The 13484-nt window shown below is 42.2% G+C and overlaps 1 protein-coding gene across 1 annotated transcript; it reads left to right on the forward strand.

Annotated features, from left to right (window-relative positions):
• Nucleotides 1-4375: 4375 nt before the first annotated feature.
• Nucleotides 4376-10414, forward strand: Tmem52b (transmembrane protein 52B). Its single transcript, XM_031380994.1, has 5 exons — nt 4376-4949; nt 6046-6089; nt 7824-7862; nt 8325-8491; nt 8905-10414. Exons 1-5 carry the CDS (start codon nt 4884-4886, stop codon nt 9147-9149), a joined length of 561 nt encoding a protein of 186 aa, XP_031236854.1. The 5' UTR covers nt 4376-4883; the 3' UTR covers nt 9150-10414.
• The last annotated feature ends 3070 nt before the right edge of the window (nt 10415-13484 follow it).

Raw genomic sequence — 13484 nt, forward strand, 5'->3', positions numbered from 1 at the left:
CACACCTCAGTGGAATTTCATGTCTTTAAGCCTATGTTCTCAGAGACCTAACCTAAAATGTAGCAAAGGTCACAGAAAACACGTGACCACACACAAGGAATTGCTTCAGGCACATGAGGGCTGTGCTGAATCCTCTCTCTTCCTGTATCTGCCTCTGTGCTCAAGATTTAAAGAAGAATTCCATGGCTGCCTCTAGCTCTTTGTCTAGGAGTAAGGACCTATGTGAGTTCCCATTTCCATGTTAGCATGTCTACTGGTGTTGTCCTTGTTCAGGTATAGTTTAAGCATTGTATTTTTGAGGTACAATGAGTGTTGTTAATGCTGAGAGAGAGAGAGAGAGAGAGAGACAGAGACAGAGACAGAGACAGAGACAGAGGACAGAGACAGAGAGAGACAGAGAAAGAAGTAATATTTTCCAGAAATGAGCTCCCTCACCAGTTATATATCACTTTGTGTTGGTCAGTCCTGATGTATATATATATATATATATATATATATATATATATATATATATATATATATATATATATATATATTAAAGAGAAAGAGGACATAAATTTGAGAGGTAGCAGGAGTGAGTACATGAAAAGGGTTGGAGGGAAGAACAGGGAAGGGGGAATTATGTAATTATATTTTAATTAGAATATGTAAATAGACATGACTAAACTATTCCTACAGCCAACTAACACATTCTGCCCAAGAGAGCTTTCAAATGAGTTCTCTGCCATGAAAGCTTTCAGACAAGAATGTTACTATGTAGGCACTTTGATCTCATTCTTGTATAATCCCAAGCAATTGAGCAAGCTAAGCTTTACCTATACTTCTGGTCCTGTTGTGAATGTTGATAGGGTGTGTGTGTGTGTGTGTGTGTGTGTGTGTGTGTGTGTGTGTGTGTATGTGTTGCCTTAAACTGTTGCTCACACAATTTGTAGTAATGAGCTACATGGCATATAAAACATACATCCTTTGATAAACTGAACCCCTCTGTCTTGTTTATATTCCATGAGTTTAGCACAAAGCTCTGAGTTTGATCAACAACCCTTTACAAAAGGTGGGAGTGGTGGCACATGCTTGTAATCCCAGCACTGTGATGGCAAGGCAAGATCAGAAGTCAAAGCTAGTCTTAGCTACATAAAAAGTTCAAGGTCATACACGAAACCCCTTCTCAAGGGAGGAAAAAATATCCTCCTGTTTAAAGCTCTTACTAATTTTCCATGTCTCTGAGGTTGGAATTTAATATCTATGCTATGATCTTGGATCTTGAAACAGAGATGCTTCTTAGTGAAATACCCAAGGGTTTTAGAATGAAACTGACTTCTGCCACCTTCTCCATTCTCGCCCATTGGAAATGGCCCAACCTACTGCTCAGACATGTACAGTTCGATGTTGGTACCTCAGAGTACCAATATTCCTGCTTTCTATTCATTGAGGCATAGAAAGGAAGGGGAGCAGGAGGAGGTGTACCTGACAACCAAGGTCAAAGGAGAATAATCAAAGGAACCCCGAGTTAGCAATTCTTTGGCTACACTTGTTAGAGTGGTTGTATAACAACTCCCTGAAGCACAGGTAAAGAGGGCAGTGTATGTGTACCTCCCACTGGCCACAGTCCAAGTCCTTCACAACATAGTATAAGCTAATGATTGACAAGCTTAATGAAATGAGGTTATGTAGACTGGTAATGAGAATGCTCTCAATGTCCCCAGCTCCATAAAGACAGAATCTTTATACCATGCGGACCTTTTCTTCTATGAATGATCTTCCCTCTTTCATCATTTCCTACTTAAAAGCTATGACAGGAGCCATCACAGGGCCTTGACACATTAGAGTCAACAAAGGAAGTTCTTCCTGCTTATACGATAAAAAAGAAATGGTAGCAGTAATTCTGAAAAAGAAAACAACAAGGGAGTCATTAACCGAAGCCTGTAGTGTTCAGGCCTGCTGGGAAGCTCTAGGGCAGGAGAGACGATTGCAATCATGTGGCCAGAAACTGCCATGGGGGAAAGCCAAAGTAACTAGGAAACCTGTTCATGCAGGTGAAGGCTGGTGATGGTGGGAAAAGCAATAGCCTGGTTAGCATGGGAACGGTTCAAGAAAAAAAAAAAAAAGGACTATTAAAAAGATATCACCATCTAGAAAGTGCTGGGTAAAAAGACAGAATAGGCATAGTGGGCATTTATGATCCTGCATATTGGAATGAACGTGTAAGATAGAGATAAATTATACACATGCTGCTGGAGCCATGAGTCCCCCCATGTGTACTCTTTGGTTGGAGTTTTAGTCCCTGGGAGCTCTGAGGGTACTAGTTAGTTCATATTGTTGTTTGTCCTAAGGGGCTGCAAACCCTTCAGCTCCTTGGGTCCTTTCTCTAGCTCTTTCATTGGGGACCCTGTACTCAGTCCAATGGATGGCTGTGAGCCTCTACTTCTGTATTAGTCGGGTACTGTCAGAGGTTCTCAGAAGACAGCTACATCAGGCTCCTGTCAGAGGATGGCCAAGTCGGACATCAATGGGAGGAGAGGACCTTGGCCCTGTAAAGGTTCTATGCCCCAGTGTAGGGGAATGCCAGGGCCAGAAGCAGGAGGGGGTGGGATGGTGAGCATGGGGAGGGGGGAGGGAACAGGGGATTGTTTTAGTTTTAGTTTTTGTTTATTTTATTTTATTTTATTTTATTTTCGAGGGGAACCTGGAAAAGGAGATATTGTAAATAAAGCAAACATTTAAATGTAAATAAAATTAAATGTATCTTAACTAACATCAAATACTTGCTATTGGGGCTGCAATATACATCATAAAAATTATTCTTTTTTGTTGTTACTTATCTGTATGAGTGCTTTGTCTTTGTGTATGTATGCTCACTACCCACCTGCCTGGTGCCCAAGGAGGACAGAAGAGGGCATGAGATTCCTCTGGGACTGGAGTTACAGTTCATGAGTCACTTTGTGTGTATTGAGAACCAGAGTGCCTTTCATATCAAATTGAACAGAGCTGACAGAGAGATGGAACACCTTGTCCAAGATCCCATAACAAATAGGGGGTTCAAACAAGTGACTGGATCAAACCCTGAGTTATGATCTTAACCCATGCTGGTTTACTGTCTTTCCCACAAGAAAAGGAAAATGGGCGGGGTGGGGGGGGTTCATGAGGTTTTCCATTATAAGGTGTTTGAGTAAAAATATTCCACACAAGATGCCTCCTTGCTCCTGATTTCCTTTCTCTGAAACAACAGCTGATGCTAGTTCAGTGGTCATTTATTAAGCTCCTCTGAAGAAGCCTAAGGTGTAGTAAGGTCTGGCCAGGCCTAGTGAAAGGCTATAACTCAAGTCCTGCCCTCCAGTCCTACAGAATGCCTTCTGTCTCACAGAGTTGTCTATTGAAATTTGGAAAATACGTTTCACTCAAGAGACTATGTTATAAAAAGAAATGGATAGACTTGGAGAGAGCAACACTGAACCAGGGAGTTCCCACACTGTTTGCTTTCCTTAGCCGAGAACAGGAAATTGTATGCATTCATCTTCCCACATCATATCACCACAGTACACTCACATGGTGTGTGGGTCCTTGAGTGTGCTGGAACTCATCCCACAAACTCCCCTCACCAGGACCCACCCTGCAGCCTCTCCTCATCAATTAGAAGGCAGCCGAAATGTAATTTTGTTCAGTCTTGTGACACGGAGATGTCACTGTGAACCAACACTGAATATTCTTACTTAGTCCTTTGGCTGGGTAAAAGATTCCTCCTTAAATGTCAATCATTCATATGGCCATTCACTGGCTCAGGACAATATTTTCCTTTAGAACCATTTTATATCCTTTCCATATGGTGTGCTTATTTTTAAATATGACTTTCAAATTTTATTTTACTGTTGATAATATGGTTTTTTTTAGATGGAGATCTTGCTGTTTCCTAGGGCAGTCTCACTTTCCTGAAGTAGACCCAGGTGATCCTCCTGTCTCAGCCTCCTTAGGCGATGGAACCACAATTGTATGCACTGAGCCTGGTTTTTGAGTGGCAACATCACAACACTGTTTTGAGAGTGGTGGGGGCAGAGAGAGAGAGAGAGAGAGAGAGAGAGAGAGAGAGAGAGAGAGAGAGAGAGAGAGAGAGAGAGAAACAGCAGAGGGATTAACTTGGAAACAGGTTTTTCAAACTATGCCCCTGTGTCTGAAACTGAAGGAGGAGGCTGAGACCATTGTTAGCACCTGGCACTTCTAGTTTTGAAACCCACTACCCACTCTAAAGGAGGGATAGATTCCTAGCTCATTTGGAATCCCTTAGTCCTGTGGAGTGGTTGCAATAAATGACCCAGAACTAGCAGGGTTGATTATCAACACAGTGAGGGAAGAGTTTCAAGGAGCAAGAAGGGGGATGCCAATCACATGGAGAGGGGGTGGAGAGAGATTGGCAGAGTGACTTTCAGACTTCAGCAGTCACCCAGGAGCCAAGAGTGTGTAACCAGTTTCCTAATGAATACAAGAACAAACCTGGTCACTCACAATCTGCCTTTGACCTCTTTCAGGTCTAAGTCTCTCATTATAGACTGGGGGGAAAAAATCTAATTCAGAGGACAAATGTGTTCTTCTTGAATACCGTTTTATTAGGGGCAAAGGACGAAAGATTAAATATACAGGAACGTTTGATAGCAGAAAGGAAGTGGAGAGGAATCAAATGTGGAGACTGTGTGAAGAGAAATAAGGAGAAGGAAACTAAAAGGGAAGAAGGGATAGAAACCTTAAAACATAAAGCCAATGGGAATAAGGAGAGGGAGAGTGATCTATTGCTGAGAAAAAAATTCTCTTTAGGAATTCTGCACTACCAAGCTCCACATGGCACAGAGGATGGAAAGGATACAGCAGATGCAGCCAGCGTGACCCTTCTGGACCAGATGTTCAGCCTAATGACAGCCTGGGCCCAGGTGCTGATGGCCTCTGGCCTGGTTTATTTCATCCAGGTGAGTTCAGTGGTGAAAAATCAAGAAGAAACTTTCTTTTGCTTGCTTTAACTGTGCTGTCTCTAGGAGGAAATGGATGGAGCAAAAACTGATATAGAACCTAGAAGAGAGTGAGAAAAGAGTTCCATGGTGTACTTTTAATAATAGGGGTTTCAGAGGTCTTTGTGGTGTGTGTGTATGTGTGTGTGTGTGTGTGTGTGTGTGTGTGTGTGTGTGTGTGTGTGTGTGTGTGTGTATGACTGATTGATGCTCATGGAAAGAGGGATAGAAATTAGGACAATAGAGATAGTACATGTTACACTCAGCTTGAACAAGGGTGCAGGGATTACCTAGTGAGTCCCCAGTACCAAAAGTCTCTTTAATAGTACCTTAAACAGTTTATTTTACTCCTCTGTGAAAGAAAAGCCTGTGAGTCACCCATTAGCTGAGAAAAGTCAGTATATTAAGGGATTCTGAACAAATACCAGGGCCAAGTTCACATAGCTAGGAAGTCTAGCTGAGCAAGACACTGCAGAAACTAGACTATCACATTTCTGTGCTGGTAGCGGGCTGTCTGCTTTGCTTCCCACAAAAGTTAACCAATACATAAAAGTACGTTCTCTTATATGTTCTCTTGGTTTCTGCATTTCCTTTTCTTCTTTACCCTTCTTTCTTCATAACATCTCTATTGCTCTTCTTGTGTAGCGAATTACTGATGTGTTGAAGGCTGAAAAATGAATAGCATCGGGGCTAGAATTCAATTTTCAATAGGGCAGGGACAAGGAAGACAATCACAATGTCCCAGGGGATGAGTCAGGAGGCTTCTAGGGTGACACACTGACACAAAGGGCTATTCATCATTCCCTAAGGAATGATGCTCAGCCATGGCCCGAGCCACATAGAAGATCCCTGCTCTTCCAGGAACTTTTGCTTCACAAGCTTTAGTCATCAGTAAAGGAATGATTGATAACACAGGCCAGTACAGACCAATCCTATGGCCCTGTCCTCATCTTTACAAGTAGATCTGACAGGGCGCAGCCATGAGGGGTAGTGGATGGGCTGACTGAGAACTGCAGGTGTGACCATTTCGATGTCTGAGATTATTTCCTTCCCACAGCTTCCTGGGGCCGGGGGCGAGGAGAACTGTGCTAACCCTGAACAGTAAGTATCTGAGAGTTCAAGCAATGAGGAGAAACAAAGTGCCAACACCCAAACACAGGCTAAAACGTCAGCAGATAGGCCGACTTCCTTTTTTACTTAAATGGCCACCACCCACCATCATAGACATGTGTGTCATTCCAAATGTTCAGAATAACCCTACTGAGAATGCTTTTTTTTTTCCTCTTTCAAACCAGTCTTCTCACCAACACAGCACAATTAATTTAAATACATGTAGTCAGGGAGACCTGCAAAGGCTTCCTTAGCTGTGGCTTCCAGTGACTCACCAGGGCAGACGGGGTTCAACAGCCAGTCCTTGGTTTATCTATCTGGGTGACTCCCACAGCAGCATGCCCACTTCACACCCAAAAGCAATTTTTGGTTTCAAGTAAGGTCAGACAATAACAATCCTGTTCATGCCGAAGGAAAACACACATTTGGCCATAGAATCATTTCCCTGAAACCAGCTCTATCAGAGGTGAGGGGAATTCCGTAATTAGGATCAGCTTGATTACTCAGCATGAGCATATCTGATACTGGCTAGAGGACATGGAGGATTCAGATGTCTGTTGCGATTTGGAGTTTAAGGTAGAAGTGAAAGGATCTGAACAAATGACAAATTGTGAGAAGTAAGATGATACATTATCGCAGGGGAAAAAACCAAACTTCATTTTCTATAGAAGAGTAACCAAATATGGAATGCAGAAATGATGCAGTGTTTCAGGGAAAATACAAACACACTGCATTTTCTGTGGAACAGTGACCAAAGATGAAATACAGAAATGGCTCTCAATATATATTTAATAGAGAACACTTATTTTATTATTTTAATGAAAAAACTGGGACATCTTTAAAGAAACGTACATTCCTCTGTCTACCCCGACTTGAGGTTTTAGTCTCTCCCACGCAGTCCTCCTTGTGAAGCAGCCTCTGCCTTTTCTCCCTTCCTGTTTGGTCTCAGTGGATGTACCCATCAGTTTTGAGTTTAGATGTGAAAGTGTAGGCCCTTTTTAGGGGGAGAATGTTGCAAGAACTTGTGAAATATAAATTACAAATATATTTCTTTCATGCCTTCAACTGAAACTTTCCTGATGTGTACATTTCATTGACCTCATATGTATAACCAGTTGGATGCTCATGTCTGTTTTCAAAGCCACTCTTTAGATATTTGAATGCCTAATTCTTAATAATCTCTATCTCAGCAGCTCATAATAGTCATAGGGACATCTCCTTTCCCTTTTCTATTTTATCAACTTGGAAATAACTAGGTTTCATCACACAGTTTTTCAAACAAAAGTCATTGTAGCTGCTTCTCTTCTTTTCTCCTCTCTATTCTCAGCCCCCCTTCCCTTAATTTTTCTCATGGCCACACTTCTTAATGAAATTTTTAGTGACTATAAAAATGCTTTGCACAACAATGCCACCTGCATTATAGAAACCCACTCAGCTTGTTACATTGGACTCTTTCAAAAGTAATTCTTAGCTGGACATAGTAGTACATGCCTTTAATCTCAGCACTAGGAAGGCAGAAGCAGGTGGACCTCTGTGAGTTCAAGGCCAGCCTGGTATAGATAATAAAAGTTCCAGGCCAGCAAGTTTACAAAGTGAGACCTTTCTCAAAAAAAAAAAAAAAAGTCTTGATGTTTTTAAATTATAGCGTGATATTAAATATAACATGATTATTGGAACTTGCACTATTTTTTTTTTAATATAAAAAACTTCATTCTTTGTCCACAGTTGCCTGACTACCGACTGGGTGCATCTCTGGTATATATGGTAAGTTTGAGACACATAATACCCTCAAAGAAACAAAACGGTTCTCATATGCTGGTTCTTAGTGTGAATAAGAAACATCGCTATATTTCACAGTAAAGTTTCCTTAGTTCATCTCTAGCCTATGTGACAACATGCCACGATTTCCTATTTCAATACAGTCTCTTCTGCCAACATCAAAGGATTTTAGTGCCTCTCCCCAGCATGTGCTTAAGAAATAGTTCTGCACTGTGAAGTAAGAAGCAGACCCTTCAAACTAGATCTTCAGTGTTGTTTGCTCTCCTGACTGGCATAGTCTTGCTGGAAAATCAATAGCCGATATATGCAAAATGAAACCCTTGGGATTGAAGCCTTATTAGTGTTCTCTAAAAGAAGAAAAACGACCGTGATCAGAGATAGTATAGTTGTGGCAGAGCTGGGAAACCAGTTGACCACAGCTTGGACTGGACGGGTGGGATCTTGCAGGTTGCTGGTGGTGGTTGGCGTACTGCTTCTCCTGTGTGGCCTGACTTCAGTATGCTTCCGCTGCTGCCTGAGCCGTCCAGAGAACGGGGAAGATGGGGCCCCACCGCCTTATGAAGTGACTGTCATTGCCTTTGACCATGACAGCACTCTCCAGAGCACCATTACATGTGAGTGTACTCAGAACACCAAAGTAGGGGTCAGGTTTAAAGATGTACTAAAAGGTTTGGAGCTGCACGTAGGGCAACCTGCCAACTAGCGTTGTGGTGGGGAATTCAGCGTGGTTTTCATTTCCAGACGCCGATGAATGTGGATCTGGGCTAACACTGATGCCTGTACTCTCGTTGTTTTTTTGTTTTGTTTTGTTTTGTTTTGTTTTCTGATGATAAATTGATGAACAAAGTAAAATATTGGAACCAAAGTTCTTTGAAGGATTTTTGTGAAATTTGTCAAAGGGTCACGGCAATGAGCTTGGACACAGGTGAAAGACAAAGTGACCGTAGGTGTGATGTAGATTTCTTGCCTTTGGGGATATCACTTTTGGGTGTCATCATCTCTACACCAACTCTGTCTTCCTTCACAGCTCTTCAGTCTGTATTTGGCCCTGCAGCTCGGAGAATCCTGGCCGTGGCTCACGCACACAGCTCCTTGGGCCAGCTGCCCTCCTCGGTGGACACACTCCCAGGCTACGAGGAAGCTCTTGGCATGAGCCGCTTCACAGTGGCAAGGTGTGGGCAGAAAGCTCCTGATTTACCCTCCGTCCCAGAGGAAAAGCAGCTGCCTCCCACAGGGATGGAGTCTCCTGGGACAGAACCCCCATCACACTGATTGGGATGCTGATGGCATACCTGATGTCCAAGGCATTGTCAGATATGGAAAGATACCCAGATACATGAAATGTTTTCTTTTATACCACCCAGAAAGGTTCAGGATGCCATCTAGACATTTTTTCTGTGAACAAGGTGGGTCTCACTCTTCATTCACAACAATATGCTTTTTCAGAAACATTTCTAATTGAGTTCTAACTCATTATCGAAGTTCAAAGTTTGCAACTCACCTTTAGCTATATTGATTACCACCAAAGCATGGAGCATTTAGGTGTCTTGAATTCCTTCAACCATGGCATGCATATAAAGCTTCTTTAACCCTATAATCCTGCAGATTGCTCTTCCCTCTGCTTGACTGTGGTAATCTTGAAGGGAAACACACTTTGCGCACAACCACTAACATCAGTGCACCAAATCCATGCATCTTTCCTTTTCGGGGAACAACCACCATTATGCTGAACAACCTTGGTGACCTGGCACACCATATAATTCCCACCTGGACTTGCAGATTGCACAGCCAGGGGTGCTGATGTGAGTGGAGAGACTATACTATAGTATGTGCCACATGTCAAAACCTTTCTATAATTTTGACCTTACCCACAAGAGTGAAACATATAGAGTACAGAAGTGGTCCTAGCAAGTTTTCATTGCTTTGTCCTGCAAACACACACACACACACACACACACACACACACACACTTTTTAGGCTCTGAAAGAAAGTATTTATTGCTCTGCTTCTTCCCTTCTTGCTCTCATGTAAAATCTAGAGTGACTATCCTGGCTCTTGAGGTGGGTCTTGCTGCCATCTAGTGGAACAATACTTGAAAATTCACTTACTCCGTTGAGGTCATGTGCACTTTTCCAATTCTCAGTGCTACCCTAAACCTTAATCTTCTTCTGGTGGTATATACAATCAAAAGTGAGTGTCAAGCTATCCTGGTGATGTAGTACCTTCCACACTACTGTCATTAGAAACAAAGCAGTGAGATGTACTCTGGAAAAAAAAACTGCTTAGAGAAGTTAATAAAATCTCATCTGCAAATTAGACATCCTTGTGCACATCCAAGAACACATATACCCAAGGCGCAATTTGTAAAATATTCCATGCATCACATGTTATTCTTCCTGTTGTCATCTGCTCTTCAGTGACCTGTGGTGACTTCACTGAGAATTATGTTCTGGCTTGTCCTTTTGCCCATCTGCTATGTTACTGTAAAGCCATAGCTCAAGTGCCTTTATTTTATCAATAAAAATGTCTTGATTGAGATAAACAGCTAAAAAAGAAAAATCTAAGGATTCCTCTGAACACACTTTGCAGAGTGGTATTTGAGAAAACTGTTTTGTATGTGATTAGCTGAAGTGCCCTGGGGAGATTATTGGATGGAGGAGGGGGTGATTAGTGCTGCGCCTCATTAAATGCATTCTTGCAATGTTCATTGGAGCCCTGAGGCAAAAGCACTGTGAGTGAGTGTAATTGAGTGTAATCTGCTAGTGATTGGAACTCCTGAGTCACAGATCAGAGTGCCTGCGCAAGCTGATGAGCATAAGTTGTTAACAGCAGCTAGGGTGGTTTTACTTTACCACTGCCAAGAAAGACATCCAGTCATCCTGCAGTCCATAAAATCGGCTTCACTTTCTTCACCTTCAATTATTCATCTTTTCTTTGGAGACAGTACTTAGATGTATAGACTAGAGTAGTCTCCCAGTTTCTAGGAAGCCAAGGCTTGCCTTGATCTGCCAATTTCCTGCCTAACTCTGTTTCTTTATATTATTATTATTATTATTATATTATTATTATTATTATTATTATTATTATTATTATCATTGTTATTATTAAATTGTTTTATTTATTTACATTCCAAATGCTACCCCATTCCAGAGTTCATCTCCCTCCCCTCTGGATCTGAGAGGGTATTCCCCCACCCACCCATCCCTATCTCATCCTCCCTCAGCATCTCCCTTCCCTGGGGTATCAATTCTCTACAGGGTTAGATGCATACATCCTTTACCACTGAGGCCAGACAAGGGAGTCCACTGCTACACATGTACCATAGTAGCCCATATATGCTCTTTGGTTGGTGGCTTAGTCTGTAGGAGCTCTGAGGGGTCCAGGTTAGTTACTGCTGTTTTCTTTCTGTGGGGTTGCAAACCCCTTCAGGTCCTTCAATCCTTCCCCTAACTCTTTGATAGGGGCCCTGACCTCAGTCCAATGGTTGTCTCAAGACAGCTGCTGGTAAAGCCTCTTGGAGGGGAGCCGTGCTAGGCTCCTGTCTGCAAGCACAACATGGCATCAGCAATATTGTCAGAATTTTGTGTCTGCCCATGGGATGGATCCCAATTTGGGCCAGCCACTGGATGGCCTTTCCTTCAGTCTCTGTTCCATTTTTGTCCTTGCATTTCTTTTAGACAGAAACAATTCTGCATCAAAAATTTTGAAGATAGATGGGTAGCCCCATCCCTCCACTGCGGGCCCTGTCTATCTTTTGGGGGTAATCTCTTCAGGGTCTATCTCCCACCAATCAGCATTTTGGCTAAGAGTTCTGAGAACTTCTCACATCTCAGGTCTCTCAGACTTTTGAAAGATTGGAGACTTCGTCCCACCCCACTAACCCCATGCAGCTGCATATTTCCATCCATTCTTCTGGTCCTCTGGGCTTCTCTTTTGTCTCCCCCTATACTTGTTCCTGCTCCCCCTTTCTCTTCCTTTCCCCTCTTCCATCCAGGTCCCTCCCTCCCTCTGCCTCCAATGACTAATTTGTTCCCCTTTTGAAACTGCCCTTCATGAACCAGGTTCTGTCTCGACCGAAGGGAGAAAAAGAAAACCTGAAACACAGAGTTCGAGAACAAAAGGACACGAAGCCAAGTTGAGGGTTTCCAATCAAGGCTTGCCACTTTACTTTTGCGTCTCAGCCTTTATATATGAAAGCCAAACTGGATCTCAAGGTTACAATGACATTTGCATAACATAAACATTGAGAAGTTAGGGAAGAGTCAGGAGGGAGTCACGAGGGAAGAGGGAAGATCACCTAAGGCTCCGACTCTGCGAATGTCCTCAGGCAACAGGCGTTGTCCCGGTGTAGTTGTATCTCAGCTGAACTTCTAGGGGAACTTCTTTTGGAGATAAACAGGTAGTCTGCTGAAGGTCTTTCGGCTTTATTCCCTAGGTGACCGCCTTGGATGGAGGCCGACAAAGGCCTGAGGCTGAACTGGGTGTGGGAGGCAACACCCTTTCTAAGTGGGATTGAAGCATCCTCACTTGGGCCTGCCTTCTGGTTAAACTTCATTTGGTCTCTGAGTTGTATCATGGGTATTCTGTACTTTGCTGAAAACAACCTAGATGGCCCTCATCTGAAGAATGGATACAGAGAATGTTGTCCACTTATACAATATAATACTACTCAGCTACTAAAAACAAGGGCATCATGAATTTTGCAGGCAAATGAATGGAACTAGAAAATATTCTGAGTGAAGTAACCCAGACCAAAAACGCCATCCTTTCATTGATAAGTGGATAATAATTCTGCCTCTTAAGAGCAAGGATTAAGAGCTGGCATGACAGAGGTGTGACACTATGCTCCATCCAATACCTTGGCTTTTCATTGTTCAAGATAATACTGACTTGAAAAAGTTAGGTGGTGGATGGATATTAAAAGTCCTGAAACTTCTTTCTCTGTTCAGCCTAAGAATTGTTAAAAACCTCAGTCACATTCATTACTGTTTTCAAGTTTTTACTCTCTTCTTAAATGGCTTCATACCTATTTTTTAAATCTCAAAAGTTTTGGTTCAGTGAAATAACATGATTTCATCCCAATGCCTTTGTTTTGAATGATGCTAGAGAAATATTTCACAGCTCCACTCATCCAAAGTAGGTTCACAGTCTTCAATCTCTCTTGGGAATCTAGCATTAATTCCATACTTACTATGCTAACTGTTGGATTCCTTTTGAAACATATTAAAATTACTGTCTCTCTTCTTAACCCATACCCCACTGTCAATCTACTAAGTCACAGGCTCTTGCCCTGGTTAGGAGAAGGAATGAAAGTCATATGCAACTTTCTATGCCACCACCCCAAACATCTATACATCTGTTCCTATTCCCTTTTCTGTTTACTACCATTTAAACCAGTGTATTTTCTTCTCCCTAGTAACACTACTACTAATGGTACTACTACTACTACTATTATGTGGCATTAGTTCAGCTGGATCTTTTAAAGCAAGAAGTATCATTTAAGGAATACCATGTTAAGAATAGCAAAGAGCCAGCCAGAGAAGAAATTGTAAGATGGACAGTTTGATTTTCATCTCTCACCTTTTTTTTTTTAAAAAAAAAAAAAAA

The sequence above is a fragment of the Mastomys coucha genome, unplaced genomic scaffold (assembly GCF_008632895.1).
Source record: "Mastomys coucha isolate ucsf_1 unplaced genomic scaffold, UCSF_Mcou_1 pScaffold20, whole genome shotgun sequence".
Taxonomy (NCBI): domain Eukaryota; kingdom Metazoa; phylum Chordata; class Mammalia; order Rodentia; family Muridae; genus Mastomys; species Mastomys coucha.